The 24,660-nt window shown below is 36.7% G+C and overlaps 3 protein-coding genes across 4 annotated transcripts in view; 2 read left to right on the top strand and 1 right to left on the bottom strand.

The window, feature by feature from the left end:
* LOC107218465 (lachesin-like) overlaps nucleotides 1-9,998 on the top strand; it is a 33,042-nt gene extending 23,044 nt beyond the window's left edge. Inside the window, exons 5-9 of the mRNA XM_015656352.2 lie at nucleotides 80-229; nucleotides 2,531-2,669; nucleotides 5,887-6,035; nucleotides 6,996-7,055; nucleotides 9,232-9,998. Coding sequence (XP_015511838.1) covers nucleotides 80-229; nucleotides 2,531-2,669; nucleotides 5,887-6,035; nucleotides 6,996-7,055; nucleotides 9,232-9,353 — 620 coding nt within the window. The 3' untranslated portion in view covers nucleotides 9,354-9,998. The remainder of the gene's footprint in view (nucleotides 1-79; nucleotides 230-2,530; nucleotides 2,670-5,886; nucleotides 6,036-6,995; nucleotides 7,056-9,231) is intronic.
* A 2,866-nt stretch (nucleotides 9,999-12,864) lies between these two features.
* LOC107218462 lies at nucleotides 12,865-18,935 on the top strand. Of its 2 annotated transcripts, none has more exons than XM_046737121.1 (3): nucleotides 12,865-12,914; nucleotides 15,846-16,186; nucleotides 16,269-18,935. In XM_046737121.1, exons 1-3 carry the CDS (start codon nucleotides 12,910-12,912, stop codon nucleotides 17,312-17,314), a joined length of 1,392 nt encoding a protein of 463 aa, XP_046593077.1. In that variant the 5' UTR covers nucleotides 12,865-12,909; the 3' UTR covers nucleotides 17,315-18,935. The 2 variants fall into 2 exon arrangements, with proteins under 2 accessions (XP_046593077.1, XP_015511835.1); XM_015656349.2 differs by lacking the exon at nucleotides 12,865-12,914 and adding an exon at nucleotides 15,635-15,731.
* Nucleotides 18,936-19,788: 853 nt separating this feature from the next.
* The window catches only part of LOC124294087, a 193,305-nt gene continuing 188,433 nt past the window's right edge, over nucleotides 19,789-24,660 (bottom strand). Inside the window, exons 7-11 of the mRNA XM_046737946.1 lie at nucleotides 23,557-23,752; nucleotides 23,092-23,474; nucleotides 21,058-21,226; nucleotides 20,294-20,455; nucleotides 19,789-20,025 (exon numbers count right to left, since the gene is read on the bottom strand). Of these exons, the coding sequence (XP_046593902.1) occupies nucleotides 19,924-20,025; nucleotides 20,294-20,455; nucleotides 21,058-21,226; nucleotides 23,092-23,474; nucleotides 23,557-23,752 (1,012 nt within the window). The 3' untranslated portion in view covers nucleotides 19,789-19,923. The remainder of the gene's footprint in view (nucleotides 20,026-20,293; nucleotides 20,456-21,057; nucleotides 21,227-23,091; nucleotides 23,475-23,556; nucleotides 23,753-24,660) is intronic.

The raw sequence follows: 24,660 nt of genomic DNA, 5'->3' as shown, positions 1-24,660 counted from the left end.
GATAGTATTCAGGAATAAATTTTTCAGTTACAAGATTACTCAGGAAATTTGTTTGAAACCTCACTGTCCTATGTTGCAGGGGTGGCGAATCTAATAAGACACGATACGTTCAACGGATCAGTGTTGCAATTGCATCGGGTCGAAAGAAAGCAAATGGGAGCGTACCTCTGCATTGCGAGTAACGACGTTCCCCCAGCAGTAAGCAAACGGGTGACTTTGGCAGTTAATTGTGAGTATAAATTCTCCTTATATAAAATCGATATTATCGCTGAACAGACTCTGAAAGATTTGATGTAATGAATTACTGCGATTTTCGTATTATGGCAATATTTAATTTTAATTAAATTAATGCACTACATTGTTGTGATAAAATTTAAATAAGATTCGAAAGATTTAGACCATCTCTCAAATGGTACGCTACCAAATTCAGATGGAGATTTCAACGTCGTGGTATGCTATCTCAAATTGCAAACAATGAAGATGCAATCCGGCAAAAAACCATTTCATTTATGAAAATATCAATATAGTCTGCTTGGACCATAAGTAGCACATTAACCTGACAATAGATACGTATAAATAATTTATCACCACTTCTACCATAAAAATCAAAAAAAAAAAAAAATGTCTGACACGTCGTACTGTGTAGTAATATGAAAACATCATTCCAAGAGTTTGACTATAGGGTCACGTGGATTACTTAACACCACTAGCAAAAGCTGGTCCAGTTTTTTCTCAAAACTTCGAATTGAATCGGATTTTTTTTGTAAAATGATCGTGCTATTTTTAGACGAGGGCTTTACTCAGCGATGGCTTAATAAATATCGTACCGACCTTGCACCTTTTTATTCTCTGTCATACGGTCTTTGAGATTAAATTTAGCAAATTATTCAATTGCTATTAATTCATATGATAATTAAACTTGCCCAGCTGACTGAAGCGCACTTTTTGACACATAAACGACCATATCACAAGAAATTTCAAATCGAACCGACGTCTTACGAAAAAATGAAATCAAATCTCGTAAATAGGCTTGAATTAGTAACCCCGCGTACGAATAACTTACAATTAGCTAGTGTAAGTCATGCAGCTAAGGAAGTGAAAGCCAATAAACCTTTGTTGTTCTGATCCTCTAATTGTGAATGTAGATCATTCGGGCCCCGCCAACATGGCTTCCTGGTTTCTGACATACACAAACATATAACTTCAAGCGACCGTAGATATCTCGCACTTCCAAAATCAAACTTTCCAAGCATTTACTGGGAAATTTCGTTTCGCTACAACAAAGTAATCACAAGCGAATGATGTTTGTACCTCAGCAAAAAAAAAGTCGAGTAAACTCACGTAAGGCTAATTTTTTCAGGCACTAGGATTCAGTCCTCTCAACGTAAATATTTCTTGGATGCATTTTCATACTTATCATCACCAATTTCATATAATGATAAAGTTTAAGAAAAATTATGAGAATAATCTAATTTTGCATAAAAGCATTCACTACCTTCCGTTTACGAAGTTCACGCTTACTGCTCACTAAGAGGGTATCAGACCTCTGTATCATTGATTCTGCTCAAGCTTCTAGGGTTTTTTCATTGGCCTGAGATATGAGGCCTGTCATATTTAATTTTAATAAATAGATTTCTCTTGGGTCCAATCGAAATTGATTATATCGGCACTTTGATAAGTATAACGTCACAATGAATAGAGCCTGTGGTATATTTTTGCGTTGAATATCAATTTCCGTTGTCCTCAATTCAAGTTTCGATGACGAGATCTCATAAATTCCAATACTAACGGATACCAAAGCATGATAAAATGCAAATTTTTAACAATTTGATGTATCGTCAGTTAGCGAACAAATACCAGATAGGTAGAACTATTTATAGAACAGCTTTGCAATTGCAGCCAAAGAAACACCCTTTGAAGTTAAAACAACATCAGTTCTCTGGAGGTCCGATACTTTCCATGTCGGTCAAACAGAGATATATTTTCAGAAATAGCAGAACTTACTTGGGCTGTTCAATTCAATCATCTCAACTGATCAAGATGGACCTATGTATTCAGCCAATGGTTCAACCAGTTGACTGACCAAAAATAGTTATTCGTTTACAATGGTTCAAACCCTATTGGTCAATCGGACAATTCATTTTTACATATATCCATTTTAAACCGATTAAAAAATTAACTGATTACACTGTCGAAACATTTTGAACGGTTAACCGTACTTGGCTGGTTAAACAATTGAACTATTGGTTGATTAACCACGTTGGTCGATTGATCCGGTTAAACTGAACTACTTAGTAGCAGGCCTCAAATTTACCTTTGAGTACCTTTCTGTGGCGGAGAGTCCACTACCCTTTGAGGAATACTCGGAGTATGTCAAAGGTCTCACGTAGTCACAAGCTTTGCCACAAGGCGACATCAACTTGTCAAAATTTTCTAAATTACAAATTTATTTTGTTTTTTCACCAAAGTACGACATATTTTTAAAACTGTTGTGTCTCTGTTCCTTCTTTCAAATTCGGATATCGCACAGTCGCACCTGCAGTTAAAGTCCCAAATCAATTGCTTGGAGCACCATTGGGAACTGATGTTCAGCTAGAATGCTACGTGGAAGCATTTCCGAACACGATAAATTATTGGCTGAAGCATCGCGGGGAAATGTTACTGGATGGGTGAGTACAATGAATTCGATACCAAAAGTTCGCAATTCAAGAAACCCGGTATATCATATAAATATAAATATAACTGATGTTTGAAGTGGTTGGAGTAAAATGTAAAACTTTCCTCGAAAAAGTAATGCGTCACCTCGCAATCTCCAAGCTCTGTTATGCTATATTGTATCGATAAAAATATTGTCCAACAAGTTCGAAATAAACAGAACAGACTAGTAGTGCATAATTTGATCAGGGTAACCAATGGAAATGGTTTGCTTATTGTCAATTGATTACCTGCCAGTCACGCCTTACACTGAATCGGTCAAAGCTGTTTATTCGGACAATCAGCCACAAGCTTAGCTGACTCGACTGGTTCAAACGGCCTACGAGGTTAATTAACTAGTAGCGTGGCCTGACGGTCAAGCTTATTCGACCATCCGAACTGGCCAATCATTAAAAGGTGACTAAGACAGCTCAATTCTTTAAAGATATAGATATTCTGCTTCGTGTGTACATTGAGGTCTCGAGATTTTCTTCACATCTGAAAAAATGCCTCTAAAAATACTGTAAAAATGACAGTACTACCGGTAAAACAGTAATAGCGTGTCTATGCGCTCTGCCGCGTTCCGCACTGGCAGTGTTACATATTTTGACCAATCAAACATTTGCTATCCATCGTCAAGTTTCAAGTACCAATTGTAAAATAGTGTATTCATTTTTTGAGTCCTTAGTCGTCTGGTTGGACTAGTCCTGGCGTTTTACGACTCTTGAATAGCAAGCGAGCAAGGCCCCAAGTGTTACATTGACGTGCAGTGCCTTTAGGAATTTAGAGAAACGCATGTCACGATGGCCCTTCAAGAGAAACTCGCATTAGTCGACCTCGTCGTCTAAAGCAGAAAATTTCGGACAGTGGTATATGTGGATGTGGCTTAAGATACCGCGGGAGAGGTTAGGAATAAAACTTCTAGCGGAAGGCCGGGCCCGACTTACCATTGCGGTCCCCGTTAAACTACCTTGGGTGCAGATTCGCCACGAGTTCGCGCTTCCGGATCTCGTTACCCCTTTCTCGGAGAAACATCTACGTTGGGTCCTCCACACTATCTCTTCCCTCGTTTCCCCTCCTTAAAAGATCCTGGAATATATTCCAACCCCCATTATTTACGTTTTCCTTCAATCCTCAACCCCAGCAGGTCCCCGGATAGAGTCTAGTGGTAAAACGTTTGAAAAAAAAGGAAATTTTTGTAGGTATTCACGTCTACATTTGAGATTCGTCGCAGAGACACATTTTAGACTTGTGTGTGAAGCTTGTTGGTATGTACACACATATGCTGTAAGTGGCTATTAATGTGAAATTAAAATTCACTTTAGCCATTTACTTTTGAACGGCTGCGCGTTCATTTTGGCGATATGAGCTACGCATATCATATTTTTTAGCGAGAAAAATTTGCTTGAGGAGAGTACAATTTCGAAATTTTTAGGTGAGTTGAAAAATTAACGACGGAGCCAGGAATCGAACCTGGTATCTAGAGAAAATTTTCTCTAGATACCAGGTTCGATTCCTGGCTCCGTCGTTAATTTTTCAACTCACCTAAAAATTTCGAAATTGTACTCTCCTCAAGCAAATTTTTCTCGCTAAAAAATATGATATGCGTAGCTCATATCGCCAAAATGAACGCGCAGCCGTTCAAAAGTAAATGGCTAAAGTGAATTTTAATTTCACATTAATAGCCACTTACAGCATATGTGTGTACATACCAACAAGCTTCACACACAAGTCTAAAATGTGTCTTTCTCTAGATACCAGGTTCGATTCCTGGCTCCGTCGTTAATTTTTCAACTCACCTAAAAATTTCGAAATTGTACTCTCCTCAAGGTATTCACGTCTTTCGCATATTTCACGTGAGATTTTTTCACCGAGAAATTTTTGATAGGATCCGGATTTATTACTGGCCAAACTTTGGTGTCAAAATTGAATAACTTTTGCACGAAAATTCTGTTATATTAAATTCCTTTGTTTGCTGGTTATGCTGATTTTTGATACAAGACGTAGGACAAAAACGAGTGTCATTACATCATACATAGCTGTTAAATATACTCACAAAGTACGTTGCTCTTGGAATTTTTTGATGTCACTACGCGTAACAGCGAGGTCCTACTTGACGATGTATCCTTGCTGAGAGATTCCACAATTGGCTACACCAATTTTGTGTGATTCGTTATTTATTTTCAAGTGTTTTCGATCCGCGAACTTTAACAAGGGTACAAATCTCAGTCGTGAGATCTCGGGAAGACCCGCGCGAGATTCCCCAACCGGCTCTACCCGGTTCTGCTCTCGCATTTAATTACCCGATCACAATTACATTGGAAACACGATCCAACGTTATTTAATAATCAAATCGATCGGTATGAGCCTCGATTCGTCGAGTTGATAGCCTCACGTTCACACAGTTCACTGTTCCACTCTTACGCACACTACGAGCTACTGTCAACAAAACTCACGTGTTATCTCTTCCGAGTTTCGACTAATACTGATCTGATTTTGGATTCTTCTCCAAATTTTCGTCTCGCTCCCTCTCGCGGGAATTTTTAGAACTTTGGACTGTATTGCCTTGTTGATCACTCGCCGTAGTGTGCGTGAGATTAGCGTACTTGGATCCAATCACACACACGTCGCAGTATTATAATACATTCTGTCCCTTTGCTAATATCTAGCTGATCTATAGCGGTCGTTCACCCCCTCGCCTTCCCATACCTCTCTGTTATTACATATGGTTTCAAGTAATGTTCGTCCAAACTGTAGTGCTATCGAGTACACTTCTTAATTTTTCACACGTTATCAGGTTGACATCGCGTTAAACGTCGGATTATAACTTAATAATCACATGGGGCAATAATAGGTCTGTGCTAACGGCCGATTACGAAATTATAGTTCATAAAGCACTAGTTTCAGCTATTGTTTTCTGTCTATGTATCGGTACGTGTCGCCAACAATCATCTTTTCACTGCGGTATTTGCTTTTTCGAACCAGTATGGAATTACACATTTTTTGACTTATCGTACGGTTTCTTAGTCCAACTGAAACACCTTAGCCGTGTATTAAGATATGTGTTTGACACCGTCCAAAATTTAGCGCAACTGCATTAAATTTTCCAATACAACTCTGTCACTTCATACCGTTACTTGACTATCATCGTGAAACCGGACTAATATCGACTATTATTTTATCATTATACAGACCGAAGTACAACATAAGAGAAGATCGATCCGGTTACAGAGTACTGATGTGGTTGCTCATCAGGGGGTTCACTCAGGAAGATGTTGGTACTTACAATTGTGTATCAACCAATAGCCTTGGTAAAGCCGAAGGCACTTTGAGACTTTATGGTAAGCTTCACAAAGAAACTTGAAGAATTTTTTTTTAGTAACCAGCCACAATCCTTCGTCCAATATGCACGTCTTAATAAAAAGTTTTTGTTTTTTTCCACCCAAAACTGAAATGTTTCAAACACTTGACTTGCCTTGTGAAATATTCTCCGCTCGCATCAATTCAGTCTATGATCATGTAGAATACTTACGTATGCCATCCGTCTTATTACTGATGTGGGTGAGTGTCGTGTTCGTTTATTTCGCTCCAGATTCGATAACAATAGCAATTTTTTGCACGTGGCTTAATTTTTGAATTAATCCATTTTTTCATTTATTTTTATATAATTGTTACCGCCGAAAACTTACCTTTTATCGTATCAACATAATTGCAAGCAAAAGCAAATTAACATAATTCCTAACTAGTCCCTTACAACTAATTTTTGGGCAAAACTCAATTCGTCTCTGTAGTCGAACTTTGCATGAAGAACACCTACGTTTTACGTCATGGGAGTTTCTATGTACAGATATTCGGTACAGTGACGTGTTCTCCTATCAGCCTAATTATAGCAGATTTATTCATGGAACATTCAGGAAAAAAAGTTCTCAATGGTGCAACGTTACATGTGTCGATAACCAACAATTAACTACATTTGTGAATGTTTTCAATATTTTTTATCCAAAACTCCAATTCACGCATGAGTATAAATTAAAAACTCCATCAGCTTTCCAAATGTCCTTTTCTTTAACATGAACAATAAACGAAAATGTAACTGGTTCACGAAACTTATTTGGTCTGCATATTACTTTAATTTTTCCACCAAACACCCGATGGATTATGAAATCAGTGTAGCCATAGGACTGTTCGATAGAACTGTTGTTTCATATTAGGCAAATTTTCTGTTGTTAATCTAACTAGTATACTCCTACTTCTGATTGGATTTATGTATTTCGTACTTACATTTTTATTGCTTGTTTCAGAAATCAAGATATTTGTTGATATCGGTAGACGGGGCAACGATGAGATCGCGATCTATGGAGGTTAGTACTTATTTAAGAGTTAATTTATTTATATTGAGACAGAACAATTTTCTTTTAGCCGAAAAGTTCCACCCGACGCGGCTGGGTCCGAGCTGTCGGGGCTCATGAGACAGAACTGAATCCTATTTTAATCGAATGAATAAATAATTAACCTGGGCGCCAACTGATTTCTCTAAAATCAGTAAATCATATTTCTTTTGATAATAATCATTGGCCGGCTATTCGGAACCCGCTCAAGGTCGGGGACGCTGGATGACCCGATGTACCTTTTATAAATTTAATGACAATATTTAAAGGCAGAGAAAGAAAGATAGGGATAGCACTGTATTAACAGAAGTAATTTATTTTTATCTTACTTGGTCAAAAGCGGTTAGATAAATATTCCCCTTGACGGATTCTCCCTCGACCGGTTACAACCGACAGGTTGGCGGGGTATCTTCGTCGAAATTCAAAAATCTTACCTAGAACTCTTAAGTTGATGTTCAACTGTTTGTCATTAGGTTAAATGTTTTTGTTTGTTTTTGATTATAATCTGGAACAAGGAGCGCGATAATTAATTATCTGAATGCTGTATCGATACTTTCCTATTATCCTCGGTCATGGACGTTTGTATACTTTTTTTAAACGAAGGATAATCAAATATTAACGCATTATGAACACTATCACATAGCTGTTCAGTATAACGTTTTTAACTATGAACAAACTTCGAAAGCTGCCTGAAAGAGTTACTTTTGGTTTATGAAGAAGAAGATTTTACTGGTAAATTTGTGTAATGCATGTATAATACCAAAAATCACAATTACCTGATGATCAACTGATTTATAAGATAATTATTTCCAACAACTAATAATAAAATACGACCGAATGCGTCTAGATTTCTCTACCTATTTGTACACATATTGAAATAGAAAATTTCTGTATCTTCTTCATTATTTTCACTGCGTAGTTCATTCGTTATTTTTCATTGTTCTCTGCGAGTTAGTAATGACCGTCAGCATAATTTCTGTTGCAGACTTGTATTTGAAATTGACAGACCCAATGCGTAAAATTACTTTTGCAGTTTGTAAAAATATCAATGAGAAGGTTTACAAAATTTGCATGAAATCACATTGGGCTCATCATCCTGACAATCAGAAAAATGATTTACATGAATATAAACTTGTTTAATGATTTATTTGAAATAATCGGAGTCCTGTCTCATTGCGCAAAGTAATGAAATTATAACATGACTTCCCAAATCTCATCTTAAGTAAAATTTATTCCCCGTCGTTAAAATATTAGTCACATAAAAATTAAAATAATGTTACTAGATATATTCTATGAAGCGGTAGACGTTATTTTTTCACTTTACTTAACCGGTCTTGCAGAGAAAATGAGGTGTAATATGAGAACCTTGGTTAAAAATAATAATTCTATCGAAATTCTATAATTTCTATTAATATTCGAAATGTGTTTGAATCATGAACATACTGGAAATTAATGACATAAATAAAAGCCATAAAACAATTTCGTCTCCAATAATAACTCCACATTATGAGAAGAAATTTCTTCTGACGGAAAATTATCATCTTCCACAATTTTCCTGTCCGTGAAGGAAGGACATTGGAGAATTGCGAAAATTTGTTCGACAACAAGGCTAGATTATTCACTTCACTTTTATTTTCACTTCATATCAGGCGACCATGTCTGAAACGTATAAGAGCAGATGTTATTTGAAATATGAAACGTGTATTCGCAAACGTTTGTATCTTTTGAACAAACTTTACGTATATATTATGTATTTTACACTATTATGTAGAAAGTAGGGTCAAAGTGCAGAGATACCTGTAGAATATGTGTGAGGTTTGTTTAATCTGTTTATTTATAGTAAAATAAAAATACTCTCAGGTAGCAGGGATAAAATTCAAGATATAAATATCAGAGAAACGTGGGATAAGAATGAGAATGTCAGACCGATTTTTATACCCTACATTTCATAAATACGTATAACGAAGTTGAAAATTTCGGAGTGGCTAAACATTACTGAAATACAATACTGCATTTTTTATGTTTCGTTGCTGGGTGAGATTTTGTGAAGTGAGCAAAGTATTAAAATGATTCAATGCTTCACGCAGTAATGCATTGTCTAGCTCCGGATAATTTAGTAATTTCTCATAATTTGTTCGATGTGTTTCAGGTTCAGCGGAAGCTGCGCGTGGCTCGGGTGCACTTCAAAGTGGATTGTGTTTGCGCACAGACTTTTCGCGTAGACTCAGCTTTGTGTTATGGTTCATATTACAAATGTTCAGGCGCTATTAAATGTGTACGTGGCATTGAAAACCGGAAACCGATAGTGAATCAACGGTGAACAATACATCACCTGATTGACAAGTGCCAAAATGACAATTGTTAATATAGTAATAGGAAAATACACGGACAAATGAATTGTCATACCAAACAAAGACGTAGTTTTACAACGTCAAATTTAATAGTACAGCGTGAAGTGGAACGAACAAGATTAACGTTCATGTGAATCACTAGATCATCCAAATATTGTGTACAGAAATTTATGTGAACATCGACGTTCAACGGACTTACGTGAAAAAATGATAACTAAACATGTGAATGATGATTTACTAAATATACACAAGAACCCACCGTAACGGCAATATGATTCATAACTTTCGATTGTACAAATATTCTTGTTGAACGTGGCTTTAATAAACCAAATATGCACAGATCGGTTAACCAAACTATTACGTTATTCTAGTCGTACAGTGCGGACTATGAATCATATTGTAATTTTGCAAGAAAATAAAAGAAAAAAAAAACAAAACAAATATGGGAAGTATTATTTTAAGAATTTATTTTGAACTATGTACGTTTTTGAAAAGAAGCTATTCTACTCCTGAATCCTGGGAAATTAACTCTTTTGAAAATTCATTTCTGTAACGAATAAACGGAGAGAGGATTTTCTTTTACGACTTGATCAGTGGTTGTGTCACATAAATTTTACCCGGTTCGAACACCTGTCAAAATCCTGATTAATTTTTTTAATAATAGCAATAAGCAGATTGAGTGTAACGTACGACCGGCTTCGTTTGGAAAACAAGAGACGAACATTTATGAAGAGGAAGGCTCGCACAAATTTGCTGTACAAATTTTAGGAAATGGATCATATGGAAGTAGACGCATATTTTTAAATTCACGATCAGACAAGTGCGTATGGATTATCACAGTAAACGACAATAAGTGAACAAATCACCTACTCGGACAACCCAATCATCGCATTGTCGTGCAGTTTATTGCCACGAGATTCAGATCACGAACCTCTCTTGCAGGTGAGTCCAAAATTGATCTACACAAGTGAATCGACGAACTAGCAGCGTGGTTAAGCAATATCACACCAAAGGTGGGCAGAATGCTTATGTTAAATGCCCCCCTCAGCCAAGTTGAGTTTCATCGTGGCACACCGACCAAGTTAACCTGAAGGAAAACTCTTGAACAAATTCCAGTCTAAATCAAGAAAGCAACTGGCAATGACGAATGTTCTCAGAAGAAGGTATGCGCTTCGGTTTGTTTGTACTTTGCAAATAAAGTAGACAGGGATCCGTTTTTTACCAGCCTGGTACAGGATCACAGAAACGTATTTCCACCAAGGTACCCGTTGACGGGCTACACGGAAAATTGTTTGATATCCTCTTGGTGGCAGGCTTGTGAAAAGCAACGACTAGGTTGCGCAAAGACAGCCTTCCGAGTCACCTTTCCATCGAAACTCATCAAACTACCCTAGGATTGTTTTCGCGTTGTGTTATGGGATCCCTGCCACATCTCTGTGAACTTTTGATTGATAATATTTTTATCTGTGAATCGTCTGTTCATATTTGAAATATTAATCTTAGCCATACGGTTTGAGGGCCGCTATTATTTGGGAAGCTCATCTCCGCAGTGACAATATAAAAATACTTGTTCCTGTGATTATGCACAATAGATAAACCTGTTAAGTACAAGAATTAATCTTTTCACATCGTCAATCCGGAGATGGTAAGCATTTTTTGATAGTGGCTTTAGGTTTATAGTTGCCTAATTTATTAAATAAATAACGACGAGAATTCCACCCAATCCAAACTCCTGGCCATCAACCAAAACTACTCTACTGCTTGATGTCAGGATTCGTAGTAGAAAACCACCGCTAAAAATTAGTCCCAGGGGGCCAGCACTTTCTAGCATAATATGTCAGCATATGAGTTATCTCTAAAACAGAGCACAATTTCATAAACTTTGCAAAGTAGGTAGTATTCTCAGAGAGACAGACACTGCTGAAGTTCAAAGAAAAGTTTATTCAATAGGTCGGATAATAACCATCCAAGCCGAATTGCACGAATAAAATAATTCATGTTCCAGTTCGCAGTAATCTTCCATGCAAAAAACTTTCCGTCGTATGAGAATGTATCTTGACCTGCACATTTATACCACCCAAATCTCACTCCTCACCAACTTTAAGCATAGCTTCAGATCGCAAAGCATAGTTATTAAGATTTATCAAATACAGTCAAAGAAAATTGTAATGTACATCATACATATGTATGTGTGAGCTTTTTCGTACTAACGTTTCCTACCTTACCTCTTTTCTGGGACCCAGGGTGGTCAAACTGCGCTTACCGACAGCTGACCTACGAGAATTCAAATAACCTTACCTTTCATTCAGGTCTTTACCTCTGACCGATGAACAGTCGAATTGCATCACCATTTGTTTCAGATTTGGACCGTTAACGAGAGCTGTATTGACATTCTACTGACAGAGAATGAAAGTGCATAACGTTTCGTTGTAGGTTACTTACAATCGCTACATGAAGCCATGTTGACCTCTTACTGACAATGGAAGTACCAGAGATCTGTTAACAACGGAGATATGAAGTGCATTTCCATTTCGTCATTTCATTTGGATTTCAATTGCCAAAGAAAGCCAAAAAATCTTCACTTCGCTATGTTACCAACTGATTTCACACCAATGACTGATAAGGTGTGTTTTGTTTTCAATTTACAAATTTACTATCTTCTAGACTTTTTAAATTAAATTCACAACTCAAAATAAACCCACGTCGGCACTACTCGTGAACGTTGATTCTTTTAACTAGAGAATACAATGTTTTTGTACCGTCTGGAAAGGTAATATATTCTAAAGGGTAAGCCAGCAAACATACCCAACGCTGTGAATTAAAAAAAAAAAAAAATGAAAAAAACAAATTACACAAAATAAGAGGGACTACAGAAAAAAATTCATGGAATAAATGTAGATCGCCAGGCAGGAATTTCCAATGAAACGAAATTGAATCAACGTAATGAAATACCATGGAATGAAGTAAAATTAGATAAAGAATGTTACTCCGGGCGAAAGATTTACTCGACTATCGGTCGTTGCTGTCGCAAAAAGTTTGTAATTACAAGTATGCCGGTATCCCCATTTATAGTTGACGATTGCACTCAACTCGACGAAAAGTCCGTTGGATGAAAAGTACAATTGTGATGTTTAAGTAGACAAAATTTCGTTGCTAATTACAGATATGATTTGTGATTTATAAAAAAATTCGTGTTGAAATTCGCCAAAATTATGATGCTGATTACAATTGTATTTTGTAATTGTCAATCGATTGGGTTCACTCACAAATCAAATTAGCTTATTAAAAATTTACCCAGCATAACGCGGAAGTGTCGAAAGCTAATGAAAAAGGTTTTTATGTCCTTCGTGGTAGCGGGGTTCAGTGCACTGTACCTGCAACACTTCGACCAGAACGTAAGCAGGTCAGGTCGTCTGCCTCAGTCAAAATCATCACACCGTGCCGCCAACATCGTACGTGAATAGCAGGGAAGCATAATGAGGTATAATATAATCAATATGCCTAATTATTTGCACGGTCTATTGATGAATAGGATTTAATAATTAAACTGTTAATTTTCCAATCAATCGTAAATCAGTATTCCTTTTATTCAAAAAAGTTCACTTTGTCAGATTTCGTTTAATTTACCGTCGAAAATTGTCGTGCGCAAGAACTTAGGGATTATATTTCCACAGAATCTGCTTTGTGTATAAATGTTTTTTCCGTACTACTTATCCACTATCTTTACTAGTGTAAGATAAGATTGCCTTGTATTTTCAACTCATGAATAATCGAATTTTTAATTTTTGACACTATATTATTAATGCGAAATAACTTATGAACGTGGTCGATGATAAAGAAATATTAGGCGTAATTATCATCTTAACATTTTCAAGAAATATTAAAATTCAAACTGATAACCTCAAGCCTGTCCTATAAGAAGGTGAACGTAAAATATACAGTTTATTTCCACCTTGTGTAAGTTGATAAGTTTTACCTTATCATGATATTAGCCGATTGTCTTGGAGCTGGTAGTCTCACGAATGGTAAAATCATTTCTGCGGTGAAGGTAAAGAAAATCAATTAATCCGGCCTTAAGATAAATCGTTTCAATAATTACTTGCCGATTGTTTGAAGCTGAATGCCTTATTCTCATTTTGTTTCAATTTTTTTCTTAGTACTAAAAAAATTATACTTCTTTGTGGCTGCAATTTGTTGTCAATTTAGCCCTTCTGTCTCACATGTTCTGAGTAAAAAGGAAGAATCCTTGCGCTTTGTGTCTTCTTGACTTTTCAAGTAGCAAAAATTTTAATAGTTGGTTTCACCCACCCGTCGCGTAGTTGTTGAAAAGTTTGACTATACTTGCAAAATTCTGACAGATGTAGCGAAAATTCAGTTTTTCCAGTAATTCCCTTTTCCTTAGGAATTGTGTTGAAAATTCATCACATTTAAAATAATCAGTTACAACTTTTGTCGGAATATTCCCAAGAATTTCTCACTGCCGTGATTCGTATCCACGTGCACAAATGTCTAATATATTTCAAAGTTCATCAAAGGACGATTTTGGTAAGATTTAATGAAATTACCTCACCTACGGTTCTTCTGGTTTGATAATTTTCCGCTTCGCTGTCAGGTCACCCACGCGAGTATAATGTAACAGGAAATCCTTATGGTACGTTGAACCAGGAGTAACTGCAAACCAGTAGTATAGCCCTTTTTTCATTCTGCTAAGCAAAACGTCAACTCCAAAGTGGCAACAAGGAGGATTGAGTATCCGCAGATTATATTCTATCCTTATAAAAAGATTCATTAAGCTCAGAAACAATTTCTGTGAGTGAACCATTCGGGGATTACATAATAGCGTATTAGAAAATAAGATTATTAGGAGTTTAAACAAGTTTACGCACAAACGCGTCATTATCAAAACTTTTCAATCACGTTACGTCTGTGGTCTCTCATTTTCAGCAATCCGTAAATATTTCACAGAGTCATTGATTTTTCTGCACTGCTTTTACATCTTGGCATGCGTACGTTGAAATTGTTTTAACATAGGACAATACTGTAAGAAAATAGTACGATTATCTCATAATACATAGGACTCTATAAATGTAAATTATTTATATTATTATAGAACAGAGTACAGAACTTACTAATTGAAGAGAAATTAGGGTTCATGCTTTCTTTGAACGTCTCACTAACAAATAGTATTGAAAATTTCATACAGGCAAATGCTGGAAATTTTTCAACGATCACGGTAACAACAGTAAAGAACATTCTTTGCGAAAAATTGTTTGGTTTCGATGATAACACATCAGATTTCTATGTTTTCACTGTGCAAACACAGTTACGAAACTCGACGTTTTAATATTCTTACGCTACCCACGATTCATAAGCAATGAGTCCGCGATTCTAGGAACATAAAGAATATCGAATTCGAAAATAAAACTTTATACGTGTTTTTCGAACCTCAAAAAAAACTTCTTTCTTTACCTGTCAGATTAGACTTCCTCTTTAATATGCTCATAAAATATTCTGTATCGAGTAAGAAATTGGCAACCTTTCGAGCTGAAAATTTTACGAGCTTCAACAAAATAACCCGTATGCGTAATTCTCATTACCTCTTATAGCTCTCCTTACAATGAATCAATAATTTAGTAACTTATATGAACAGGTAACAATTACATAGTATTAAACCAAATCAATTTTAGGTTCGCTCAAAATCAAGCTTCCAAAGTTTAAAAACTTTCATACGTGAAAGAGAGACAGAAAAATACATTATACGTTTAGATATAGGTACAGCAGAATGAGTGAGTGAGTGACAAAAAGAGCGAAAGAGAGAGAGAGAGAGAGAAGTAAAGAAGGAAAGAGAGTTTCACAAAGTGAAATGGAGAGAGGACATGGCATGAGCTTCAGAAAATGTCTACTGATGTGACTGATATAAATGACTACACAATGTCGTTCTGGGTAGATTCACAGAACCGGATATTTGTATAATACCGCGGAAACGCGCAAGAACTATACTTGTCAGAGAAAATCAGTTACTCCGTTACTATTCAAAGCATAGTGGCGGCGGAAGGGGGGGAGCAGTGTCATGTGCGAGCACCAGGGATCGAGGCCAATCCGATCTGTTCACGGATTGGCCGGATATGCCATACTTGTCTTCCCGTCCATTGTTTGTTTCGGTAAAAATTTCACACAGAATTTATGCAGTATCGGATTGGTATTCATTGTACTCACAAAAGTCAGCTACTTGACCCGTGGTGGTTATTTGGGGTGGTTCACACCCTACGCTAAATTTTCAGCTCATATTACACTATTTGTAAAGAAAAACGGATTAATTTAATTTTTTTTTTCTCTTTTATAGAATATCATTTTTGAAATTTCTTAACCCTATCGTAATCGACTAAATAGCAGCACCTACATTTTTAAATAGGACGGAAATGCTGCTAACCTTTTGGGTTGTGTACATATTCGCATTGCACGTGAGCACTGCAGCAGTGGGCGAGGCTTATGATATATCGCCGACTTCCACGTATCACTTATCAAATCATCCTTCGTGGTCCGGCTCGGCTCTTGAAGATCGCAGCGTGAGCGGAGTTGGACACTTTGCAGCACCCGTGAATCCACACGAGACAATCGATCATCGTAGAAACAGACGTGGGTTAGAAGAGTTCGAGGCAGACCCAGAAAAGTATATCGAGGATCTATCCTTTGAAGATTTTCCACGCAGCCGCCGTGAGATGAAAGATGTTGAGGAATTTACCCGCTTTGAAGGTTGTTTAATCATTCTACTACTCACGCGTAAAGAGAGTTGTTAAAAAATCGATAATACACTATTTCACTGTTCCGCTCTTAGGTCTTATGAAGAAGCCAAGGGTCCGCAGAGACGCTGAACCAAATTTGGAAAAGGTGTCCAGTTCAAAAAGCGTCCGAGAAGCTCGACTTAACTCCCCTGAAACGTGGTCAAAGCAACCAATCTCCATCGAGCTTCGTCGGCATTCTAACGCTGATCAAACCCCCTTCGGAAAGGACATCCACGGGTCATCTGGTCACCACGTACCGAAAACTGACTTTGTTACCGGACACCGGCGTGACTTTTCCGAAAGCCGAGAATCGAGAGCAATGCCAGAACTCGCTAGATCGTATCAGGACTACGTACCATTGTTTCGGGAAAAGGTCAGGCAGCGTGATTTCGACGTGACGATTCCACGATATTATTACCCGGACCGTTTTGGGTCCGACCGAAGCATCGATGAGCGGAGACCTGCCAGTAGTACCCACTACTACAACCGATACAACGAAGAAGATGTCAGTCCATACGGAAGAGCTCACATTCAGTCGAAGCCCAAGAGAATAGTTTACTATGCACACCTTCCCGAAGTCGCTCGAAAGCCCGTTGATATTAGAAACAATCGCCATCTCTATGACGATGTCGTGCGTTCGCCACCCGAAGCTGTCGCTAGCTCTACATCGTACAGTCGGGCACCAGGACACGTAGACAATAACAATTATCGTTACAGGATGTCCTATCCTTACGAAGCCTACCGACCGTACCAAAGATATGCTTACAGACGGCCGTACGATGCTCTATACCGATCGGAGATGAACGATGACCAGTATATGGATCATGCATCGCTGAGAGAAGAACTCCGATATCCAGAGCTTGAAGGTGGGAGTCTGGACCGAAAAGTTTATAGCAGGGTTTTCGATAGATCCGAGTCTACATTGCCATGGCCAGTGGAAATTGGGACCAAACTCCATATCAAGGATGACAAGAGAATTCCAGGACGTCGGATCTTTGGTCAGAATAATGATGACAATGGGTATGAGGTGAACGCTAAGATTCAGGCCGCTTTGAATTCGGATAATCCAAATACCGAGCGTCGCGAAAGCAGCGAATAGGTGTAAGACGTTCAACTATTTCACGATAACCATTTTCATCAAAAGTCGAACGGGGTGAAAATGTTGATTAGGGAATTCTAATACCTATAATACGGAGAAAATACCTGTTGGAATTTTTTGGTTAAATACATTGCGGTGAACTGTCATGTGTAAATTTCACATTTCCGGTAGTTGGTCGCCCTAACAAATAGCCGTTCTCGGAGTCTACCGCATGCACATTGAACTCTAGCAGACGACGGAGTGTACAGCCGTTAAGTATTCACTCTGTGCACTTGGGTACAATGAATCTGAGACGGCTAATTTTTTACACTAGACAGTTATGTTGGCAAGACAGAGAAACCTACAGCACCATAGTCGGTCGAGCACGAAACAAAGTCGATCTGAATAAAATTAACATAACCCGTGACCGTCGAATCTAACCTTAGAATACCGCGGGGATAATGACTTGTTGGATTGACACGGTCATGGGTTACATTATGTTTATTGAGATTGACTTTGCTTTGCGCTCGGCCGACTGTAGCGCTGTAGATTTCTCTGTATTGCCAACATAACTGTCTAGTGTAAAAAATTAGCCGTCTCAGATTCATTGTCCCCAACTGTACATCTAATTATTCATAAGTACCGCTCTGCGTACTTGGATATAAGTAGAGCTCAAGGACAGTTAGAACCAAGCTAACTGTACCCCGTTTTGTTAGTTTTTGTTTTGAGGAGATACCCCCGACCAGTTGAATAGTTTATTTATTTTCTTAGTATAACTAAATCGTGTTTATTTTTGTTTTATACCTCGCTCAAATACCGCTTCTTTCGTGAAATCAACCCTGGTCAAATTCGAGAAGATGATTTGGTGGAAAGAGGCATGACCATTTCCACACGGGGTATCCCGAGCCTGACCGCCGACCCGACCAGAACACCGTAACAGTTAAAGTCACATTCGCGGATGTAGTTTCAACTTGTCGAATACCGCAATTGAGGTAACTTTTACTCGAAAAAATTGCTTTCGATATAATTACCGTCACGCATGTAAATCCAACAGGTTTTTATTCCGTGTGTATGTGTCTTCAAGTTACCTTAAACGACTATTTAATCAGGTTCTCTTGGTCAAAGTAAAATAAATATGACTGCTTCCATATTGCAATACTGTAATGCGTATACAATAGTAATGGTTAAATGGTTTCTATTATTATCATTATCGTCGTCGTCGACGTTATTATTATTATTATTATTATTATTATTATTATTATTATTATTATTATTATTATTATTATTATTATTATTATTATTCATGGAAAGTCAACGGCAATTACCTAACAACCTAATTATTCAAATATCGCGAACTTGAGAAGAGTCGCCAACGTCAAAAGAATTAACAAATTATAGGATAGGTGAAGGAATATACGTATGAATGAGAAAAAAAAGGTGTAACAAACGTTTGAAAATGATGTGTGTCTCACAGTTGAAAAGCTGTGTGTGAAGTAAAGAATATATTGTAAGAAATTTGAAGATGTTAGACGTTTTTCCAAGGTTTCGAAGGATTGTCTACAATGCTAAAATCTCCCGACAAATGTTTACAAATTGTTATAAAAAACGAGTGTAATATATACGATTTTTCGAGTGAATTAAAGTTCTGTTGTAGCTGGTATGGATTTCGATTTACCTCCAAAAAATTTATGATTACAGCTCTTCCCGTACAAGGTGTATCGATGTAGATTCGAAGAAAATTATGAACTTATAATATCCACGTGCTATTAATGAAAAGTGTTTTGAATGTGTCAGAAAACAGAATGCAGAATTGAGTGTCTACAGTTGTATATATGCACGCAGTCAACGGACGCGTAACATGTGGTTCCATGTTGACACGCATATATATGTTGATTCATTGTGTACCGCTCTCTATTGTGGTTTGATTTTGGAGTAAATAATAATATTTTTTATTTCAAAGGCGATTATAAATATTGATCATCACAGCTGTCGATCGCAATGCATCACAGAAGTCTTTTCAAAGTATGAATAACATGCATGCGATTATTTTGAGTCTAATTATAGGACAAGATCTTTGGGTTATAGTTTTCAAAACTACTTACATTATATCTCACCAAGTTTACCAAGATGTAGACCTAATAAATTCATCACGAAACTACTGAAAAGCAAGTTTAGTAAGTTTTTCAATTCCATAGTCTTCTAATGTTTCTAATCAAACGAATCAGTAGCTGCTCAACTTCAACTCTCGTGATTCGACTAGTTTAAGATTTTAATGAATATTGGATTCGTCAATTTCCATTTTTGATTCGCATTGCCACGATCTCTGAACAACCATCTTGGAGGTATGTCATAGTCTCACGTGTGATCGGGAAATGGAATTCGCCAACAACCTTATTCCAATGACACAATAATATTCGTCATACAATTTTATTTAAAAACAGTATTCAAGTAAGAGTGTTGATTTCATGTCAAACCTGCAAAATATACACAATACATATAGGCAAAACTGGACCTTGAAAATTTCTTTGATCAGTTGGTTTAAAAATTCCATTTGGTCAATTTTTTTTTCTTCACGAAAGTGCACTGGACAAGTGATTTTCCAAATTTGTTGGTTTGTATTCATGTGCCGATCATGCACTACCGAAAACTTCTTCAAGTAAATGTTCTGCCAAATCTCCTGAAAAATCACCTCTCGACGTTATTTTGTGGAATTCTGCAAGCCAGGTGTTGATCTAAAAAGCAAGCAGCATAACAGTATTTATTCCGCAGTATTTACCGTGTATTTGTTTTAATAGAATGAATTGCTATTGATAATTTTTATAATTAAATAAATGGTTGGTTGCCCATTCAGATTTTTTTCAGAAATGGCAGTCGAGACCTCAAACGTAAGTTCAGCAGCCCAATCGCTGGTACTGAGCAGTGAGTTTCACAGAATACTCGAATCATGTACGTAGTAGTCTCGTGTGCCAAAGGTCCAAAATTCACAGTACGTTTGATCACCTTTTTGACAGGTCGACCTTTCATGAATCCAGATAATTCTTCTGGCGTCATTTTTAAAATTGAACACGCAGTCTTAAGGGCCTCATTACGACTGGCGTCATCATCAAACTCAGCTCGCACTTCCAAGTCTTCTTCGTGATTATTCATTTGTTTCAGAAGCCCCTGGATACACAAATTCTTGGTACACAAATTATCCTAAATTGTTTTAGCATTATAATTAACGTGCACTAAATTCAATCTCACAAATTATATTTGGTGCACCCGTTTTTTCCGAATTTGATTAATAAAACTAACATATATCTGGCTAATAATTGCAAATACGAATATTGTATCCTGATCCCAGCCATCAGGTAATTCTTTCGCGTATATAGTTATAGCGCTACCAAGGTGAAATAAATGTTGTAGAATCAGTCAGATTTATGAGGCAATATCATTATCATTTACCTAATTTCCTTTATACATGATTTACTGTTATATGGCAAGAAATTGTTAGTTCAAGAAGATGAACACGAAGCAATTAATAGGATACAAAATATACTCTCTCAGTTACTAGACCCCTGCTGTTTATCGTCAACCAATCGAATCTCTGGACATTCCGTTGTGGTCATGAACCAGAGGAGACAACATTCTGTATATATTGTCGATACTTGTTGAAAAAATTTTGATTTTTTTCTGCCAAACTTGAGTGGAATCACTCATATGAAGAACTAAACATATATTGATACAAATTATCTGTTGCCAAATAATTTTGTAGGTGCATGTACCTTAACTTTCAAATAAGCGTTAGCATTCCTTAGCTGAGTCAAGTCAATCTCAAGTTCTTTATTTTTAGATATTGCTTGCTCTTTTTCTTTGACCAAATTTGCTACTTGTGCTTTATAAGTGTTCAGTGAAGATCTTTCATTCGTGTTCGTCGACTCAGAGCGTGCTAATCTGGAAAATTCAATTCCGGGGCTTATTACAGCTGAACGTCACTTTTCAAGCATGCGTTGCCAATTATGAAATAAAAACACTTCTGTTACAGATGGACCGAGCTTGAGAGACAAGAATTAGTAAAATAACATTGAGCCCAGGTTTTTTCAAGTCTTGATCCAATTGTTGTATTCATATCTACCGATATTCCAATGCTTCGACTAAAAGGACGAAGAACGTAGCTCACAATCGGTAATACACTAGAACTCATGGGTGTAACGATGGGTGTGAGATTCGGCAAATATTTGACTCAATAATGAATTTTGCTTTCAAAGAGAAGCTGAAAGAGTTTTGGTCACAACAATTGGATCAAGGCTTGAAAACACCGGTTAATCACAGTGAAATAATCAAGATTTGAGCAAGAAAATGAAGAATCGTAAATTTGAGGCGCCATATTGGAGCCGACATTTTGTTTATAAAGAAAATTCCAACGCGATGTGAAAGGAGTGATTAAAAATACGCGATTAGTGCCTTTGACAATGGTCGGTATTGCTTTTTTCATTGTCAAAATATACGATTTTTGCGAAAAAAACACGAAAAAAATCAGCTCTTTTTTCGAAAAAATGGTCATAACTTTTTTCCAAAAAATCGTAGGCTGATTTTGCCCATACCATTCGGAAGAAGAGATCAAAAGCTATCGACTTATGTTTTTTTTTTTTTTCAAGTGACGTTTTGATCAAAAGTTACATCGCCGAAGGTCGTGTGCAAATTTTGGACATTTCGGACGAAATGGGTTTAGCGGGGATTATGATGGACTTGACGCAATGTGACACGGTACAAAGGAACGGAGCGGGACGTGAACTTCGTTGAAGGAAGATTGGTACCGGTTACGTTACAACATGGATCGTCGTATGCAATTGAATATCGCATTACGGATTAGAATCACATTCTGAGAAAAAATATTGGGAGGTACATTGTTGATTTCCGCATGGTTGAAAATTTATAGTCAATTTAACTTGATTTCTAGTAATAAATCGTAATATCGTTGACATTACAATATTTTGGTAACTGTGGTAATTGTGCGGGGAAAATAAGAAAAAAGATTTCACAAATAGTCGATATTACCATACGTATTGTTGTACATGAAACTATCTAGAGTAGAATGAACTATCCTGAATTAACACACCTTTCTCAACGTTACTCAGTTCTCTAACGGTGTACTTCTAAAGAAAATAGGAAATTTTTTCACAATTCCTTCCAAATCCATTTACCACCCACAGAGCCCGAAATTATTCGATTGGATTAATCGTAAGGTCCGATTTCACTGATCGAAAATTCAAAAAGTCAATGCAAAATTGAAAATGTAAGAAAAAATAATCTTTCGAAATATATTTTTCAATTGTTTTACGGTGCATTTATTCCCGCAATTTCATGGTACCAATCAAGACAACGCAAGAGTCCACTTCACCGTGCCCGAGTACCTTTGATTTGTTAGAATGTTTCGCAGTCTTAATAACGAATGAAATGATGATATATATTTTACATTGGAACAACGAGATCGCAATGCATTGCAGTACACTGTCAAAGGCATACCTTTTCATTTTTCATTTAGAGCGAAGTTAAAGCAGATACGATAGGTTAAGAAAAGACACTGTGTAACGTCACTTATGCCAAAGTATATCCATATGCATTATACAGGTACAACAAAAACCTCGAAATTCAATTGCTCATGTACTTTTGAAAGTGTGATTTTTACGAAAATGAAATAACGGGACCGAATTATTTTCAAATACTCTGCTAAAACATTTCTATTGAGTTTACCGTGAATGTGAAACAACTTAATGACACTTGTAAGATGGAACAATGTTTTTACAATACTCTTATACCCTTGAGTCGTAACAATCAAAAATTTGACTTGCTTGCTTCCAAGTTGAGTTTTCGTACCGACGTCTTCATCGGTCTTATTCTTCAAATTGATGATAACTCTGCTTTTAGGCACATTTTTGAGTTGCATGACATTGTTTCGTTCGTGAAGGTCTTTCCCAATTTTTATCTCCATCCATTTTCTGGTGTCTTCAAATTTTTTGCGCAAGAAAGAGTTTTTATCATTCAGATCTCTCAAATTGAGTTCAGTAATTTCCAATTGTTGCTTGAGTTTGGTAAAACGCTGACTCAAGAGGTCGTGCTGTATTGTTTTTTCACTGAGAACTTCCTTGGTTTTCTCTAACTCATATCTTAGTTTATCAGACACAGCAAGAGCGGACCTAAGCTGTATAGTAATATCATTCTTAAGCAACTAATGAAATACACAATAAATTGGATACTTGAGAAATCGGAATGAACAAAATTACTTTTCGATGAAGTTTTCTTGTCAGCTTTCCATAAAGTTTGTAAGACTTGTTACTCTTAAACCGAGCGCATCCACTCGATTGCTTTGCATTGAAGGCATGTGGTTTAAAATTTTCGAGGACAGAACTACAAATCTGGACAATTTTCTCGTGGACAGCATTTTCCCTCGTCGCTTCTATTTTCTTATCACGTATCGCCCTAGCAAAATGTCAATTATTCAAACGAGGTTGATTAGCTTTTTAAGAAAAACAACTTGATCGTAATTTCAAAGCAGAATTATATTAAATTTCGCAAGTGAATTCTTTGCGGAAACAATAATTCGTTTGTCACAATTAAGTAAAGTGAAAATTGCAAACTTCAAAACTGCCTGACAAGGAGACTATCAAAGCTGGTTACGAATCTTGGGATCGTTTCTACAAGTTGTTCTCCACTTTTACGTGTAGAAATAATCAAGAACTTGTAAAGTAGGATATAAATAAAGTTTGAGTTCGATTATTAGAACATGAGTTTGACGGTTATTATATACTTTGCAATTTGTAACAAGGTGTTTGGTTTGACGAGTAGAGAAGGAGTAGATGAGTAGTGTAGAAAGTAGAGTGTAGAATCAATGTTCTGGAAATGAGAGAAGACAGTAAAGTGTGAACAAGATTTGCAAAAGATTGTTTTGTCTAACAAAATGAAGAAAAACATATAACAAAATTAAGGCGCTTTCGGATAGAAGGGATAAATACCATAGCGTGAATGTTGAGAAGTGTGAAGTGGGAACGAGAACGCTACACTGATAATCATGGATTTTTGGGAGTCTAATCAATATTGTAGAGAAATCGATGCGAGTAAAGAAGAACACGTTATGAACCAGTTTTATGATTCCCACGGTGGTAAAGTAAATATATGCGATGCGAACATTGAACTTTTAAAATAATTGAACGCTTTCAAACAAAATTCAAATGAATTTGATAATGAGTCACGTTTATGAGTGAACGTGGAGTAAACTAAAGCCGGTAATCGGATAATAAGTCATGTAAGCCAATATAATCGATAATCGATTTGTCAGAATACAATTTTGAGCAGAACAATAATTGCAAGTATTCAGAATAACGATGTGT

Source organism: Neodiprion lecontei, chromosome 4 (assembly GCF_021901455.1).
Source record: "Neodiprion lecontei isolate iyNeoLeco1 chromosome 4, iyNeoLeco1.1, whole genome shotgun sequence".
Classification (NCBI taxonomy): Eukaryota; Metazoa; Arthropoda; class Insecta; order Hymenoptera; family Diprionidae; genus Neodiprion; species Neodiprion lecontei.
The sequence above is the reverse complement of the archived record's forward strand: the minus strand, read 5'-3'. Positions and strand labels throughout refer to the sequence as shown.

What these genes read in the sequence shown, in the direction of transcription:
- LOC107218462 (XM_046737121.1), top strand. An exon ending in GGAATTTACCCGCTTTGAAG is followed by an intron (nt 16,187 to 16,268) that starts GTTGTTTAATCA and finishes TTCCGCTCTTAG; the next exon opens with GTCTTATGAAGAAGCCAAGG.